At 38.5% G+C, this 17,011-nt stretch overlaps 1 protein-coding gene across 6 annotated transcripts in view; it reads right to left on the bottom strand.

The window, feature by feature from the left end:
• Nucleotides 1–17,011, bottom strand: part of trim3b (tripartite motif containing 3b) — a 43,658-nt gene that overhangs the window by 21,055 nt on the left and 5,592 nt on the right. The window contains exons 1-4 of one of the 6 annotated variants that reach the window (XM_046860460.1): nt 14,642–14,899; nt 3,609–3,675; nt 3,081–3,262; nt 969–1,209 (exon numbers count right to left, since the gene is read on the bottom strand). In XM_046860460.1, the coding sequence (XP_046716416.1) occupies nt 969–1,209; nt 3,081–3,226 (387 nt within the window). In that variant the 5' untranslated portion in view covers nt 3,227–3,262; nt 3,609–3,675; nt 14,642–14,899. Of the gene's footprint in view, nt 1–968; nt 1,210–3,080; nt 3,263–3,608; nt 3,676–6,660; nt 7,401–14,641; nt 14,901–17,011 lie in introns of those variants that run through there. The other 5 variants (XM_046860458.1, XM_046860459.1, XM_046860457.1 and 2 more) reach the window with 5 other exon arrangements.

Here is a 17,011-nt window from a genome sequence, read left to right as displayed (position 1 = left end):
AGTGGAGGAGGAAGTGTCATGGTTTGGGGAATGTTTTCTGCAGCAGGAGTTGGGCCTCTTATACAGCTACATGGCAGAGTGAATGCAAATGTTTATCAGAACCTTCTTCAACAACATATGGTTCCTTCCATGCGTTCATCACCCAATCAGCCCGCAGTGTTCATGCAGGACAACGCTCCATGTCACACAGCAAAACGGAAACCTTGAAACTGAAAACATTGAAATAATGACATGGCCTGCCCAAAGTCCTGATCTCAACCCAATAGAGAACCTCTGGAAAATACGTGGCGACAAAGTTATGGCCAAGAAACCCACTACAGTCACCGAACTGTGGAGGAGACTGGAAGAAGAGTGGACCAAAATCACACCAGAGCAGTGTGAGAGACTAGTGCTGTCCTGTGGCCGCAGATGTGCTGAAGTCATTCAGAGGCCTGTACACTTCCTACTAATTGCTTCAGAAAATTTAGTTGTAATCTTTTTCCATGCTACAGTCATTGTTGTTCTCTAATTTTGATCAGTGTGTTTTCTGCAAAATAATGTTTTTTTGGAAATGCACTAGTTATTTTGTTGAAAAAAACTCCTTCAACTGTTGAGCAGTGAAGATGACATTATTTCAGAATTGTTCAATTGTTTATAAATTGTTCTCTAATTTTGATCTCCAGTGTATATATATATACAATATGATGAAAGGCCTCCCCGGGGTTATATGCTTGCTTGCGTGTGCATGATGTATTTTACATTATTAAAAAAACATTGCTCGTTATAATCATTGCTGGAATGTCAAATGGTGTATGCATGTGTGGAGAGACAAAAAGGCTGCATAAGAGTGATGCTCATGACATAAGAAAAGCTTTGCAAAAAAAATAATAAAAAATGAAATGCCCACACATTCCATTATCAAACTTTTCACTTAACTCGGGGTTGCTATTTCTTTTCATATCAGTTCACTTAATTGATAAGAAGCTTACCTTGCCCTCATGATTTGGGCAGGAAAGAGGCTTTCCAGCAACCGCTGCGCTCACAGACTCAAGCATGTTGCAGGCCTCTGGACGGGAACATTCCGGATCCCTCTGCAACACCTCCATCAGATTGGTGATAAAGAAATTGTTTTGCAGAGCTGCTACGCCTTTTTCAGGCAGGATGGAGGTCTGTCGGCACACTGGGCACGAAAGAGTCAGCGACTGGGGTGGTATATAGTTCTGTAAGCACCTGTAAAAAAAAAAAAAAAAAAAAAGAACAAAGTAAAGAAGTGATATTGAGTGGAAAAAAGATGAACATGGGAAACATGTAAAATAATTAATATTAATTACATGACAAAAGAATGAGTCGGGGTAAAGAAAAAAAAGGGTGTGTGAGATATAAGGAGGAACAATAAATAAAGGATTATATTTATTGAGTCTCTGAATTTTTTTTTTTGTTGTGTCAAAGCATAGAGGCATAGAACATAAACACTAGTAAAAAACACACAGCAGGGAGAGGGTGCTGCACCTTTGTAAAGGCAAAATGAAGGGGAAAATATATATATAAATAAAGAACACACTTTTAGAAAAACTGTCTGAAGCTAATAAGAAACAAGCAGCAAAATCAGAGTTTATTCCAGTTTTAATTATACAAATATACATATATGACCACAATGTATGTGGAGACCTGACCATTATATCTATATGTGCTTGTAGAACATTCCATTGCAAAGTTAGTCCCCCTTTTTTGCAGTAATACACTTCTGGGAAGTTTTTTTTTTTAAGATCTTGGAGCATAGCTGTGGGGATTTGCCCAATCAATCACAAGAACATTAGTGATATCAGGTGAGGAAGGCAGGTGCACAATGTTCCACAATGGTCAGTGCTGTGCAGATCACTTGAGTTCTTCAACATCGTCCTCGGCAAACCATGTCTTCAAGGACTTAGCTTTGTACATAGGAGCACTTTCATGCAGGACCAGGTGATAATAAGTTTTTGTAGACAATGCTGTGCTCGCAATTGTGGCAACATTTTGGGCAAAATACCTACAGTAAAATACCTTTCTAGCCATATGTGTTTTTTTTTTCTCCAAACTGCACAATTGTATAGGATGTCTTTGGATGCTGTAGCATAAAATGTTCCCTTCATCTAAACTACAAAAAAAAGAACCTGACAATGACAATGACAATGTCCCTGTGCACAAAGAAAGCTACATGAAGATATGGTTCACAAGTGTTACAGTGGAGGATTTTAAGTGGACTCTTTTAAAGCTTTGACCTCACATCTATTAAACACCTTGCACTCCATTCCTCCTCAATCTTCATCACTACCGGTCTCAAAAGTCTAATGGAACATTTCCACAAAAGCGTGGAGGATATCATATTAGTAAAAAAACATGAAATGGAATGTCCTAAAGTACATCTTATGGTCAGGTCTTCACAAACCTTTGTCCTTATTGTGTACATTGGTGTAATGGCTGTGATCACATAGCTTTGACTATGCAGTGTGAATTGAGTTAACGAATTCAGTTTAATTTTGGATAATTTACTACAAAACAGAGGAAGTAAATATAAAACAAATGAAAAAAGGAATTCCTGAGTAGCACAAAAGAACAGTTTTTTGACTATTGACAGGAAATCGTGAGTGCAATAAAATGCCGTTTATGTTCAGGAGCCAAAGGAGCAAAATTGGCCATGCTCTGTGTGTGAGAGACTGCATACTGCTGTGGGGGTCTGAAATCATGTATGATGAAGGCAATAGATGGCACAGTGTGTTACGTTGCCAAGTGATGCAGCAGAAGCAACAGCTCAAAATGATGCAGTTGGCTGACTTTGCATGTCTCAGAGGAAGTATGTGTTAGCCTTCACCCTCCTCACATAGCAGCTGTCACATGATAGGGGAGCACTCAGTAATCACTAAAGCATCACTTAATTTTAGAACAAAAACACTGCCGTAAGTTGTACTACTAAGTTGTTTGGGTATCTACACCATGTATTTACAAAGTTTGGTCACAGGGGACCAGTCTAATCAAATATGGGTAACATCTGACTATCCTCTTATGGACTGTTACAAAAAGTGTTTAGAAACACTAGAGCTCTTAGAGTGTGGGGAAAACAGTACCGTTCACAGAAGGTGTGTAAGCAGGGCAGCACTTTGGGGTTGTGGAAGTGATCGAGGCAGATGCTGCAGACCAGGAACTGCTTGTCTATTTGCCGCACCACTGGACTTGGGCTGCCAGTCTCTCGCTTAGCCATGGTGACAGACATTCACAGACACAGCTGGGGGCCAGGACACACCTTAACCTGTCACACACACACACACACACACACACACACACACACACACACACACACACACACAGTAAACATGTGACACATACCCAGACAGAGAGAGGTATGGTTAATCATAAAAAAAATATAAAGAATACTACTAAATGGGCTTTTGAGGCTTGAAGACAATTTAATAATTTCAAAAGTTACCCTGAAAGCAATAGTTTACAAGCATTTATTTTCATCTATATTTTTTATAATTTTTTTTTTTTTTAAAGTTTACAGTGTATCACAATAACCATATTGGATTTACTTTCTAATATTTTCCAATATACAATGTTTCCTGTTTCATATTTTACAGTTCTTATAATTATTATACCTTCCTTCAGTCACACATCTCTCTGGCTTCAGTTTATCCTTCAACAAGCACAAAATCACACCATGAACTATGCAGACAGAAGAAGAAAGAAAATGCATATTTGCTAAAACCACAGCTCTTTACAAAGATGGAACAAAAACACACTCAACTCCTATATACAAGTTTGCAATAGTGTCTATAGCAATACAATATTATCTAAACTGTTTTGGTATTTTGTAAACACCTTCATTAGTTTACATTAAGAATGTCAAATCAAGTAGCTTTTAATGTAATTTTAACCATATACAGCTGATGCAGCACACAGTGAAATGAGAATTCTCCAGGACCCTGGTGCTACATAAAACATAGAGCTAAATCACACAACATGCATACAGAACACAGAGCTAAAGTCTAAAGTAAGTTGTCCTAGCCACATAAAGTGCATTGTGTGCAACAGATTGCAAACAGTGCAAGACAAAAGACAACACAAGACGGTGTAGGACAGATACACAAAACACATAACAGCACTGCCAGTAAACCGTATGTTTTAGTACAATGTGCAAAAGAGAACTGTACACAGGAGTGTACTTGTAAATAAACACAACATGCAAACACAAAAGATTGTGCAAAACAGCAACAGCAGCAGTCAAGTAGATACAGCAGCAGTTAGGTAGATTGAATTGCTTTATATTAAAACCAGTGACACAAGATAGTGTTATGTTGCTACCTGACTTTTAGTGGCACAGAGTTTAACCCCTAATGGGCATTAATGCCTGTTATAAGAACACTACCTGGGTTTTGAAGTAGGAACAGTTAAATACACTCATGAAAATGTTACATCAGGATAATCTGATTTCCATCCACACATGCCACCCAGATGCTTGTTCTTTCCCTTGAAAGTAGACTACTATATTTGTTTTCTACACTTGTTTCAATTTTCCTCACAAGTTCTCCCACACTACTGCATTTGCTGCATCAGATTTAAAACATGTATGCTTATAGGCAAGGCCAAAAAACAAACTAGCCCACCCATCTACCGTTAGGCACTAAGGGTGGATTTAAACCCTGGCTTAAACAGAGCCACCATCCCTCAACATACATGCACTGAATAGTCTTCCTCTATACTGATATCCAAGTAGTGGACTGAACTTCCCCTGACTGTCTGAGCAGCTGAGTCACTACCTTTACCCAGCACTTCTTAACTTCGCATGTCCATTTTTAAAAAATCCCTTGATTTGTTTTCTTTTAATGCCAGACCTTCCCATAACAAGCTTGGTGGCATTCAAAATACCTGATCTAGTCTACTTGCATAAGGATATATTTTTTTACTACAAAGCACTTCAGTGAGTCACTCTAAATAAGGGCATTCTGTAAAGAGGGTTACCCTTTCAGAAAACACACCAAGCTAGACTTCTTTTGGAAATCTAAAGGCAGTTAACATGCAAAGAACACTTGAGAAACTGCTTTTGTCAATTTTAGATTATGTGGAGAAACATCAGTGTCAGTAAGTGATGTCAGCAGTGGCTGTTGGGGAACACACTGTGATAGCCAATAATAACTTTGACCTCTTTACTCCCCACCCTCCAAGACCTGTTCCAAACGAAGGATTCCAGATGTGCAGTTTTAACATAAGCATTAGCATGAGCTGCTGTTAGTCTATTGGAGCAGTTTTCAGTGGGTCATGGGCAGATTAACTTTTAATGCCTCACATCCTTTTTCCTCACACACAAACCTCTGTCAATGGGTCAAATGTGCAACAGGAATTACGACCTTAATTTTAACGTAAGACTTTGTCCAAAACAGGATAGACGTGTGACTAACGAGAGTAGAAACAGGGGGTCTCAAAAAGTACATCTGATATAATCCCTCATTATCACCCCCCTCTTTTTCTCCATCAGTCTGTTTTGATGGGATGATGTAGCAAGACTAAAATAAGACTGGGCTATCACCCGAGAGGACTTAAACAGGGTCAGACACTCCAGTAGATGCCTGGGATTCACAAGATGCCAAGTTGAGCTCTCACAGGCCATGTATACTTTGACGGTTTTCTAGAATAAGCACTGGGATGAGGTGGAAGAGGTGTACACTTTTAAGTTTTCTAACTTCTATAAGTTTAACTACAGTTCTTGCGTTAAAAAATATATATTGTTTTATGCAATTACTTACAGCTCCATCATTTATAAGCTTTGTGGTAACATAAAGGTTCTGTGCTAATATAGATTTAGGACTGACCTGGAAGGAGTGGTAAACCTAAAAAAAAATCTAACTTACTTTTTACAGAAAAAAAAATCTAACTGTTGTGTGACACTATTGTGATTAAATGAAAACCTGTCAGTGTTTATGATCCAAAAACATAACATCAACCAAAAAACAATCACCACTTGACCCAGTATTCCACCCTGTAATGTCACTTGCATGCACTTAGTATTCAATTTGTTTTAGATTAAACCGCAACCAGATGACATGCCCATGAAACCTATTTAAAGGAAAATCATAACTCATAGTTAAGTTGACATTCTTGAGCAAAACAGGATATTCAGGCAGGAAAAAACTTTCAGCTGAACTTTTTTATCCATCAGGATTTACTGGTCTTAGAAAAGTAGGTAAACTGAAACAAATATGAAGTGGGATATAACATGGCATGGTGTGACGTTCACACAGTCAAATGAAATACAGGCAACAAAGTTCATGCCCCTGGTTAAAGCATGAACCTCGCAAAACACAGGGTTATTTACACTACAGTATGTAATCCTAGATGGTTTGCTGAATAAATTGTTGTTAGCCTTTAAAATACCTCAGAACAAACACAGACTTACAAAGACCTCAGAATGTGAATGAGAGTCAGAACTGTTGAAAAGAAGGTTTCATTGACACTGAAGAAAATGCTTGTCATTTGTATCTACAGTGGCAATGGAAACTGAGACTGACTATAAAGCAGCAGCTGTCTCTATGAAAGACCTGCAACAATGACATTCTTCAGAGCCTCAGTCTGACTATAATTGCGCACACACACACACACACACACACACACACACACACACACACACACACACACATATATATACACACTTACAGAAGAGTTGAAGAAATCTCAGGCAGGCTTCATTCCTGTTTCCTGTATTCCTGCTGGGCTCAGTAACAGAACAACAAAATGAGATCCTGTGTCACTGTCCCTGCCTACGCCCCCTAAGCTCAAAACTCTTTACCCTCCCTCTGCTTCTCTTCTTCATTCCATGTCTCTCTCTCCCTCCCTTTCTCAGTCTCTCCAACCCACGCCTGAGTGCACACAGGCTTTCTCCAGGCACCTCATACTGACTGAAGCGCAGCTCTGACGTGAGGCTGGATTCTAAGCCGCAACCCACACAGGCTATTCCATTGGCCGACACTGAACACACACCAAGTCCTCTTCCCGTGGACTCTTCCCTTATTGGTTGGTCAGCATAAGCCTGCCGAAAGCAAGGATTGCCTCACAGGCTAACAATGCCTGCTGACAAACTGGGTGGGGTGAGACAGCATAAGGGAAAAGCACAGAGACAGAGTTTGGCCAAAGAAAAAATGTCTCGTCAGATAAATATTTCATCACAAGCAAAGCTGTTTCTTAGCTGGTAAACAAGAAAAGTGTTATGTAAGGTCCAGTGCAACATTTAAACAGGAGAAGTAAAGGAAATGGAAGAGAATTGGCACTAGTTTAAAGGTCACTGTGCCAGGAAAATAAACATCTCTCCATGACATCATTGGACGGTATCTCAAAACCAGTGAGGCTAAATATGTACCTTTAAACTGAAGTTCAATGAAGTGCACTAAGTTTTCATCAATTCTGCATCATTATCCTCAGCTCTTCCGAATGGGTCTGAGATGATTATGGGACAAATGATAGAGTCTTTGTGGGTTTTTAAAAGAATGCATTCCCATAACATTACAGAATCTCACTGTAATGCATAATAAATAGCATTCACCTTAAAATACATTATACCCAGGTCAATATCAAACTATCAAAGAAGCTGTAACTTCTATAATAAAATTCACTTCAGTGACAATTTAGGAAATTTGACCTGTATGCAGTCAATAAGTCAGTTATATAAACTATGATGTCACTCTCAACAACTGTTGGGTGTCACCGGATCTGGGGATTAAAGATCGAAAGACCTAAGCCTAAGGATTATCAAGCACCATAAAAATATGTTTGCGGTGACAATTAAGACAGATGATCTCTCTTTAAATACAGCCAATTGGATTAGTGTTTTAAAAAAACATTGCTACAAGGGAGAATATATGATCCATGCTTCAAACCATGCTTCAGACTGGAAATCTCTATTGTTGCATGCAATCGTTAGAATAAAAGATACATCTTCAAGCAAGAGTGCAACATTGTAAACTATTACAAGTCATTTTTTATCATGGACAGAATGCGTAATCCTCCTTTGCATAGGCTTTTTTTCTAATGAACTTTAGAATTAGGAGATTATGATCTGTGTGGATACTTGTCACTTCTTGCTAAGTCAATTAAAACATTGTGCAGTCATTGCCTTGTTACTGACATAGTTAAGACACAAGGCCATTCCTCTTTGTACAGACATGTTTTTTTTTTTTTTTACATAAACCTGTCAAAAGATGGTAAAGTGCAAGGCAAGTGACTGAACATGCCAGTCTCAGGACAGACAAGAGAGAGAGAGAGAGAGAGAGAGAGAGAGAGAATGGCCTGGAGAGAAGTGAAGCTGACCTTGGAGGAATGTTAATCTAAAACACATCTGAACTTGTTGCCTTTTATGAATCATCTTCATTTCGTATTAGAGGTCACTAAAAGGATGATAACATTTTAAACATTAAAACATGTATTTTGTCAGTGTGGGAGATTCCAGCATGAAACAGGAACAGAATACCTTATGAGATGCAAAAACAAATTCATACAGCAATCTTTTACAAAAGACAAAAGACACGTCACTGTTTCTCAGCACAAGAGCACTGCATATGGCTCATATTGTGACTAAAAATTTTGACAAAACCTTTCACTTAGCATATGCACATATGATGGACAGAATTTATTTTTGTGTGTATACATGTCTTCTAATTAGTTAATGACTATGCTGTTGCTTGTTCTCCCTCTCTACTGTGAGAAAATTTCTCGATGATTTGAGCCAGAAATAATTTGAGAACATAATGTATGTGTGTGTATGCGAATGTATATACACACACACATAAATAAATATATAAAACCACTGCCTTGCTTTGGGCTCACTCTTGATCATGTGCATCCTGAAGCCAAAGGCAGTTTTGCATGTCTACAAAAAAATGAATTTTTTTCCATCTCATAAAAAAAAAATCCACGTGAGCTGGCTGTCTTTTTACCAGTGGGCATGTTGAGTCACCATGCAGATGGCAGGCCAGCTGATGGTGTGCTGGGACAAAGCTCTAGCAAAGCTGCCAGGTTCGAATATTAATTATGCATAGCAGACCTCATTCTAAAATTCAGGAGTGGGTGATTGACAAATTTGTTTTATTCACATTTTTATGGAGATGGAAGAAAAAAGCAGAGTTTGAGCTAAAGAAGATTTTTAAAAATCCACCATCAGAACTAACAGATGTTTGATATTATTCAGTAAACAGTGAGGAGGCAGAATGAGAAATAAATATAGATGGCAAAAAAAAAAATCTGAAAAGCAGGGTGAGCTACACAAGTGGCACAGAGCACAGACTGTCATGTGGTTCTAGGGTAACCTAATAAATTAATATTATGCCAAATAAAGTTTAAATAAATTAAAAAGTGAGTTTTCTAATAATATTTGGATGGTAGAAATTAATTAGCTATGGAAAATAATCATGCTCCATTAGTGATGCGTACATTGAACCCATTTGGAGCGTTCATGACCTTTCTTCTGCTCTCTCTTTCCAATAATTGAGATACTGACAAAACATCCTAACATGCACACAATTGTAGCTGGTGGAAAAAGCACCTCTAATAATATGGGTGACTGCAAAAAAAATAAAAAATCCTTGTACGAATTCTGCTTTAAGATATATTGCAAACATTGTGATGAAAAGGGATTTTTGGAATGGATCATTTACAGATTGAGAAAATTGTGTCCTCCTTACTTAAAGTCGGAATTTAATGCCAGAGTCTAACCTTCTGTGGACAAATTCAAATGTGCAAGCTTTATATACTGGTGGTTTTTTTTATTATTTATTTCATGCAGTGGAGATCCCAGTCCTGATCACTAATAGTCTCATCACAGACCTTTTGCCTCATCATAGGATAAAAAATGTTCACTTAAGTTTAGACATCTGTATGTGTACATTATATCTGTCAAAGTAAATGTAAACATTGTTAGTGCATGTGATCAACACGGCCACACGACATTTTATGATATAATCACAAACTTTTATGTTCATGGACGAATTTCCCTATTTTTTAGTGTCACTCAGACTTCTTCCATAATGGCTCCGTCTCCATAGCAACGGAAATGACTAAGGTAATCTTTTTCCTTTATTTTTATCAGAGAATAAGGTAGAAAATAAGTAAGAGTAATACTGTAATAAATGTGTGTCTCTATTTAATGCAGTGTTCTTAATCAACTGGGGAAATATGTTTACTGTATTTTGACTAGAAGGAAGCACTAACAATGGCTTATAATAGCCAGTAGCTGACCGAATATAAAGCAATAAAAAAGAAAAGTCTACTGCTTAAATGTTGAGTAATAATGTTTGAAGATAAAAAAAAACCATATCAATAACAAACGAGAAAAAAAAGCAATACAGCATTTGTGGCATCCAGTGGCAGCATGAAGAAATACATTACATTACCTCAGTGACACAAAAAAAAGAAAGGGAAATTCAGATCTATGAACACGAATCAGTAGATGCCATGAGACTGGGCTGATGTGACTCACGGTTATCATTCATTAATCTCCTTAACAGGTTCATTAATATGATCCATATAAAAATTAATTGTAAAAAGATGCACCTCACAGAATACACTTGCTGAAAAATGATTGGATATGTGAATTGTTACACTGTCTTGCATTTTCCTGCTTTGTTTTACTTCCATGAGTGTGTACATGGTTAAAATTATACTGCAATCAACTGCTAGGGGGCACTAAAGACAATTTAGTTTTTTAGTAATTTACTTTTTAAATGCAGCCACCTCATATTAAATGTCTCAGACACTAATGGATGCACTAAAGTAACATATGTGTCACTGAGTGTATTGTACCCATTGTAACAGTATAGTGTAAATATACTGCAGAGTAAATTTGGATAAATGACAAATAGCGTGGCATGAATTTTGTAGGGGTGCAGATGTTTAACAACCAACGTTTTGCAGAAATGCTGTTTTTATTCTAAAATGCAAGTGTGATTGTCAAAGAGAGGAGAGCTTCCATGAGGCTAGACAGTAAGAGCTATAAAAGACAACTGACATTTAGCTTTAGCAGGAAGACTGGCATCATATTCTTTGGTAGGCACAGAGAAAAAGGGGGAGAAAAAGGGGGCAAGATGAGAATGGGGAAAAAAGAGGAAAAACAGTGTGAGCTTAGCAAGTGGCACAGATTGTCATATCGTGCTGGGATAACCTAATGAATTAATTAAGATAGTAAGTAGGGTTAGAAAAATGATTTGGGCATTTGAAACAAATTAGCCATGAAAAATGATCATGCTCTATCAGCTATGCATATGTTAAAGCCATAAGCTGTGCTTGGAGCACAGTACTTGATGAAGCATGTCAATTAATGAGAAATCTATCTATCAATCTAAGAAATCTCTTTGGAATGACTAACATGCAATTATGGAAACAGGACAAAATGACACAAGTAAATGACAAGATCTGATGTCCTCACACGCATCTTTAGTTATATTTAGTACAGTTGAATTGATCTTCTTGAAACAGTATAGCAGGATAAAATCTAAACAAAATAGACACCACCACATACACATTGCACACCATGGTCACATGGTCACCACTTTGTTCTTGTTTTATCAAAAACGTTTTTTTAAATGTTCAAAAGAGATGTTCAGGCAGGAGGATAAAACTCAAGCCAGTAGCAAATAGTGTTAATCAAGCATTTCCAAATCAAAATATTTCTTAATGAATGCAGAATTGGCATCTAATACCATATTGTACATAGACTACATAAACTAAAGAATTTAGTCTATTCCAGTCATATATGTTTTTCCCAAAGTGTTACCACAAAGTTAGAGACACAGAATTGTATAATTCTCTTTGGATTTTTTCCTTTACTTGAACTGGGAGATCCAAGCTGATTGAAGATATGGTTTGGGTTGGCGTGGAAGATCTCGGAGTGGACCGCTATAGAGCGTTGACCTCAACCCTACTTTGCTAAACTGACCCTTGTTTTATTGTATGAATTTGAAGGAGTGTACTTCCATAAGAGTACACTTCTTTCTACATGTTATTGGTTAATTAAGCATGACCTTCAGGGTAAATACTTGCTTGTAATCTCTTTAACCACAGGAGAGACACTGTTCATTCTTCAAAACTCTAGTCCTTTATTCATTCTTTTAAATCAGTCACATTCAGCTACTAGCGGTTCTTGAGTTCCTTAAACATAGTAAAACTGGTCAAATCCACTTCCCTGCAATTGCTAAACTCCTCAGTCACCAGCTGTGGCAGGTTCAGGCATTTCCCTATTTATATTTGCACCATGGAAATTTGGTAAAGGGTGGAGGCTTAACCTCTAACATCTACACACTGTGGGATAAACCTATGAAAATTCAGGGCAAATTAGATTTAGAATTGACTTTAATAAGAAAATTAATAACTCATGCTACAGGGTTCATAGAAGGTTCAACAAGAGAGATTTAAATGTCATTTGGGTTTTTGAACATATTTAACAGGCAGTAACGGTATGGATTAATAGAAACACACACACACAAACAGAATAATGAAAATCTGAAGATCATGCTTTTACACTTTAAATATTCAGTCTCCAGACTTTAGCAATAGACTAGTCCATGTCAACAGACCAGTGGTCATGAGTTCATGAGCTCTGTACACACTCATACACCGCACACATCAAAAAACTAAAACAGCATGCAGATGACTCAGAGTAATGCAGCTCCTGAGGTATTTTACAGTGTTAAAGCTCTTCTATTAGCGTCTACTACTGTTGTTTTTATCACATTGTCACAATCAGGGCCGTGCACAGCGGGGTGGCCTGGTGGCTAGAGCCACTGCATCTCTTCCCCAATCACTGAATTACAGTCAGTGGTTGATCCACTGAATTAATCATCTCTGTCGGTAATGATTTGCTCTTGGTTGTACAATTTTGTACTTGTACAAGATATCCATGTACTTAGAAATAATGTGTAATTGTGAATCATAAAGGATGAGGTTATCAAAATATTTCAGGACATAGTTTCAAATAAAAAAGTTTTCTGTAAAAGGAACAGGTAAATTAAAAAATGTAAAGCAGTAAAAGTTTTTGTTATTATTAGCAATGTGTAATTGTGAAGTTCCATCAAAACATCTACAGTTAAGTCTAAAATTATTACAGTGTGTATTGTCTTCTATTTTAATTGTATATTTGTAACAACTGGATAATTTGTATTATAGGTCGTCCACGACTCTGGTCACAATGCCTGAACAGCAAAACCATGTACATCCTTAATAATACAAAATCAGACAACATAAAGTTTAGTGAAGCTGTGAAGCAGATACCTTGCCCTTATATGTCATCCCTCAAATGTTGAAAAGGTCATTAATGCAATATTAAAAAAAATAAATAAAAAAAAGAGCTAAAGATTTCAAGGAACTTATTTTCCTCTGTCATTTCGGAACATTTAGTTACCAAGTATCATGATTTTATGAGCTACAGCTTCATCAGCTCATCAAACACACCTAAATAAAATAACAACAAATAACCTCTATATGTATGTATATGCATCATCAGTGTTATGTGGTTAGGAATCTGTCAGCCCACATCCAGTAGTTTTGATGTTGGCACCTTATTTACGTACAAGACAGAGAGGCTGCACTACACAATAGTTTATATACACAGCTTGCACACCTATGTTGTGTAAGTCCTTCAGCAAATAAAGAAGGTATGTGCCAGTTTTCTGTCATTCTGAAGAACTTCATCCTCTCAGCACTGAAACAGCAGTTGCTAAAAAGGTTTATTATGCCTGAATCAGCTCTGCTACCTGACAGGTTTTAGAAAGTCACAAACTTCTAGACCGGATGATCTGGCCAAAGTGACTAATTTAGGATTATTACTTAAGGTGTATATACAGTATGTCACAAAAAATGAAATAAACAAGAATGATCTTTCAGAGAAAATAAATGGTATTGGCAAAGAAAATAAATAACATTTCATGCATGCTTCGCTACATGTCAAACAACAGATTTGACCTGAAGCAATAACAGGAGACAGACAGTTCCCTATACACAATGCTGTGTTGGACAGTACTGAATCACATGCACACATGTATATCACTCATGCACATCAGATAAAGAGTGCATTACAAAATATAATGTAAACCCACGTACATGGAAATTGAAATAGCCTGTGATTGAACTGGCAGAGAATGATGAAAACCAGGCATTTCAAGCTCAGAGAAAATGTTGCCTCAGTAAACTGATGTCAGTGATGATGACATGGCAGCATCCACAGGCAGTATTTTTCTCTCTCTCACACACACACACACACACACACACACACACACACACACACACACACACACACACACACCCTACATTCATGATTGAAGCAGGAGCCAGAGGAGTGTATTGTGTTTTCAGGCTGAACACTGCCACATATACACACACCCTACTGTTCTGCCTCCACTTTCGCTGATGTCTTACATAAGTGGATTTTGGTTTTTGTATTTTACGCTGTGTGTTACGCCTTTGTTTTAGGAAAGCATACTGATTGTAAGCTTAGAAGCCAGACACTTGTGTAAATTATTTATCTTAATCCAATATAGGTAAAATAAATTAAACAAAAGACTGAAGGAATAGATGAGAGGAAAAAAAGCAGAGATTGATAACTGCAAAGTGGTACAATATATGAGAAATCAGGGTAGCTCCCCAGTGCAGGACTCACGTGAGCGTTTGCAGAAAGACAGCGAGGAAGAAGATAGAGGGGGTAAAAAAAAGAAAAGAAAGAGAGATCAGGGCAGCATCAGCACAGGCTTCCAAACATGAATGGAGTTTTGTCCATCCTTACACATCCACATCCCAGGAAACATTGAAAAAACCTAATCAAAATAGCAAGAAAAAAAGGAGAGGAAAAAGAGCTGCAAGAACAGGAGCAGAGAGAGAAGCAAGCGAAAGGGTGTGAGCCAGCATGAGCATGTGAGAGGAGGAGAGAGAATGAGAGAGAGAGAGAGAGAGAGAAAGAGAGAGACAAGGCGGGAGGATGCATTAGCAATTGTGCGAGCGTACTGGCTCTGAGGAAGTGAGGAGGGGTTGTGGACAGCAGGCACAAGGTGCAGAAAAAGCCATAGAAAAAGAAAAAAAAGAAAGAAAGAGAGAGAGAGAGAGAGAGAGAGAGAGAGAGAGAGAGAGAGAGAGAGAGAGAGAGAGAAAGCTCATCATCTATTAACCAACATTACAGCACTATAAAGTACTCTGCTAAAACACAAGCAGCCAAATGTTTACTAGCAAGAGATAAAGGAAAGTCAGGTATGAGCGATTTAGACTTAGGAAATCCAAAAAAGTCACACTTCCATGGCACTAACCCATTCCCTGGTAAATCAAAGTCTTTCCTTGTATGATGAAGGCTGACTGCACTGAAAATCATGTGAGCCATGATTGTGAAAGACTCTTTTGTTTGCAGCAGGCCTTGAAGGGGGTGGCTCGCTTATTAGCATGCATACTTCAACTGCGAGGGATGGATCTGGATTAGGCAGAAAGAAACAGAGGGATCACAGGAAGATAAGGAGGGTTACTAGTGTGAGAACTGCAAAAGATAAAGAGATCATACAAGGTACGCAAGCATCAACATGCATCTGAGATGAAACACTGAATAAAAATATCATCAACTGTAGAAAGATTTGAAAGTTCTGTAGAGATAATATCTGGAAATAAGCAGAGATGAAGCAAACAGACAGAGTTACAAGGCTTTGCCAATGAAGAGGAAGAATGGAAGATGGTGTGGAGATAGAAAAAGTGGGTGGGGCATAGACTTATGCCTGAATTTGATTGCATGAGCAAAGTATGTTGCCATAGAGACTGCATCCAGTGCAGCAGAGCTAAAATGGCTGCTTGTCCTGTGTCCCTCCTCTTTTACCCCTCCCTTCCGGTTGCTTTACAGTCGGGAGATATATCATGCTAGAAGAGCACAGACTTGCTACACTGGAATGTTATACAGGAATCGTACAGAACCCAATGATTGACTAAGAATGTTCTGTTGTGACACCACGAGACAATTTGACAACATTACCTCCTTTAGACTTCTCAAGGAATCAACAAAATGCCACAAAACAGAAGTCATCGATTCATTTTAAGCTAGGTTCATTCTGTTTTAATAGAGTTTTATTTATTCTAGGATATATCCTGTCATGCACATCAGGGTGTCGTCAAGTTTAGAAATAGTCATGAAAAAAGTCAATAACTACATTTTGGTGGCACTCATCAGTTTGTGATAGTAACGTCCACATTTTTAGATTCAATATCTGGCACCCAAGCACACATCAACTAATAGTATGCATCCCAAGTATCGTCTCTAGATTACCTATGTAACCCTAGTTCCCTGAGGGAATGAGACGCTGTGTCTAAACGCTTTGGGAATGGCCCGCGTTGTCCACGCTTTGAATCACGCGTAAAATCCGGCCAATCAGCAAGTCGCGACGTCATCGGCAGGTGACGTCACGTAAACCAGGAAGCTACAAAATGGCTGAGCGATGGTAACGACATTAGCTTCTGAGAAAAGAGAAGGTAAGTGCTTACAGGGATGCAGGGAGTATGGCCCAAAGGTTCAAAAGGGGGCTCAGATAAAGCCGCCAACACAATGGTCAAATCCCACACAGGCCAAAGTGTCACGAGAAGGTGTTTTCCTAGCGAGGTGCAATAAGCCACGATAGCGGACACGTAAACCTTCAGGGTGGACAGGGCCAACCCTGTGGCAAACTGTTCCTGCAAGAACTCCAGAACTGACTCAACCGGGCAGTTGGCTGGGTCTAACCAGTGGTGCTTACACCTCGTGGAGAACAGCTGCCATCTAGTGGCATATGACCTCCTCGTGGCTGGAGCTCTGGAATGGAGGATGGACTCAACTACCTCAGTAGAGAGACTAGCTGCTTAAAACTGTGTCCCCTCAGGGGCCATAGCCTCCATAACTCGGTGGGGGATCCTTGGCCATGTCTGCACCAGGCTGGGTAAGAGAGAGAACCAGCAGGGACAGTGCAAGGTCTCCCAAGTCGCAAACAGATCTACCTGGGCTCTGTAACATCTCTGCCATATCTGCTCCACC

The sequence above is a fragment of the Silurus meridionalis genome, chromosome 11 (genome assembly GCF_014805685.1).
Source record: "Silurus meridionalis isolate SWU-2019-XX chromosome 11, ASM1480568v1, whole genome shotgun sequence".
Lineage (NCBI taxonomy): Eukaryota > Metazoa > Chordata > Actinopteri > Siluriformes > Siluridae > Silurus > Silurus meridionalis.
This window is presented reverse-complemented; position numbering and strand designations above follow the sequence as displayed.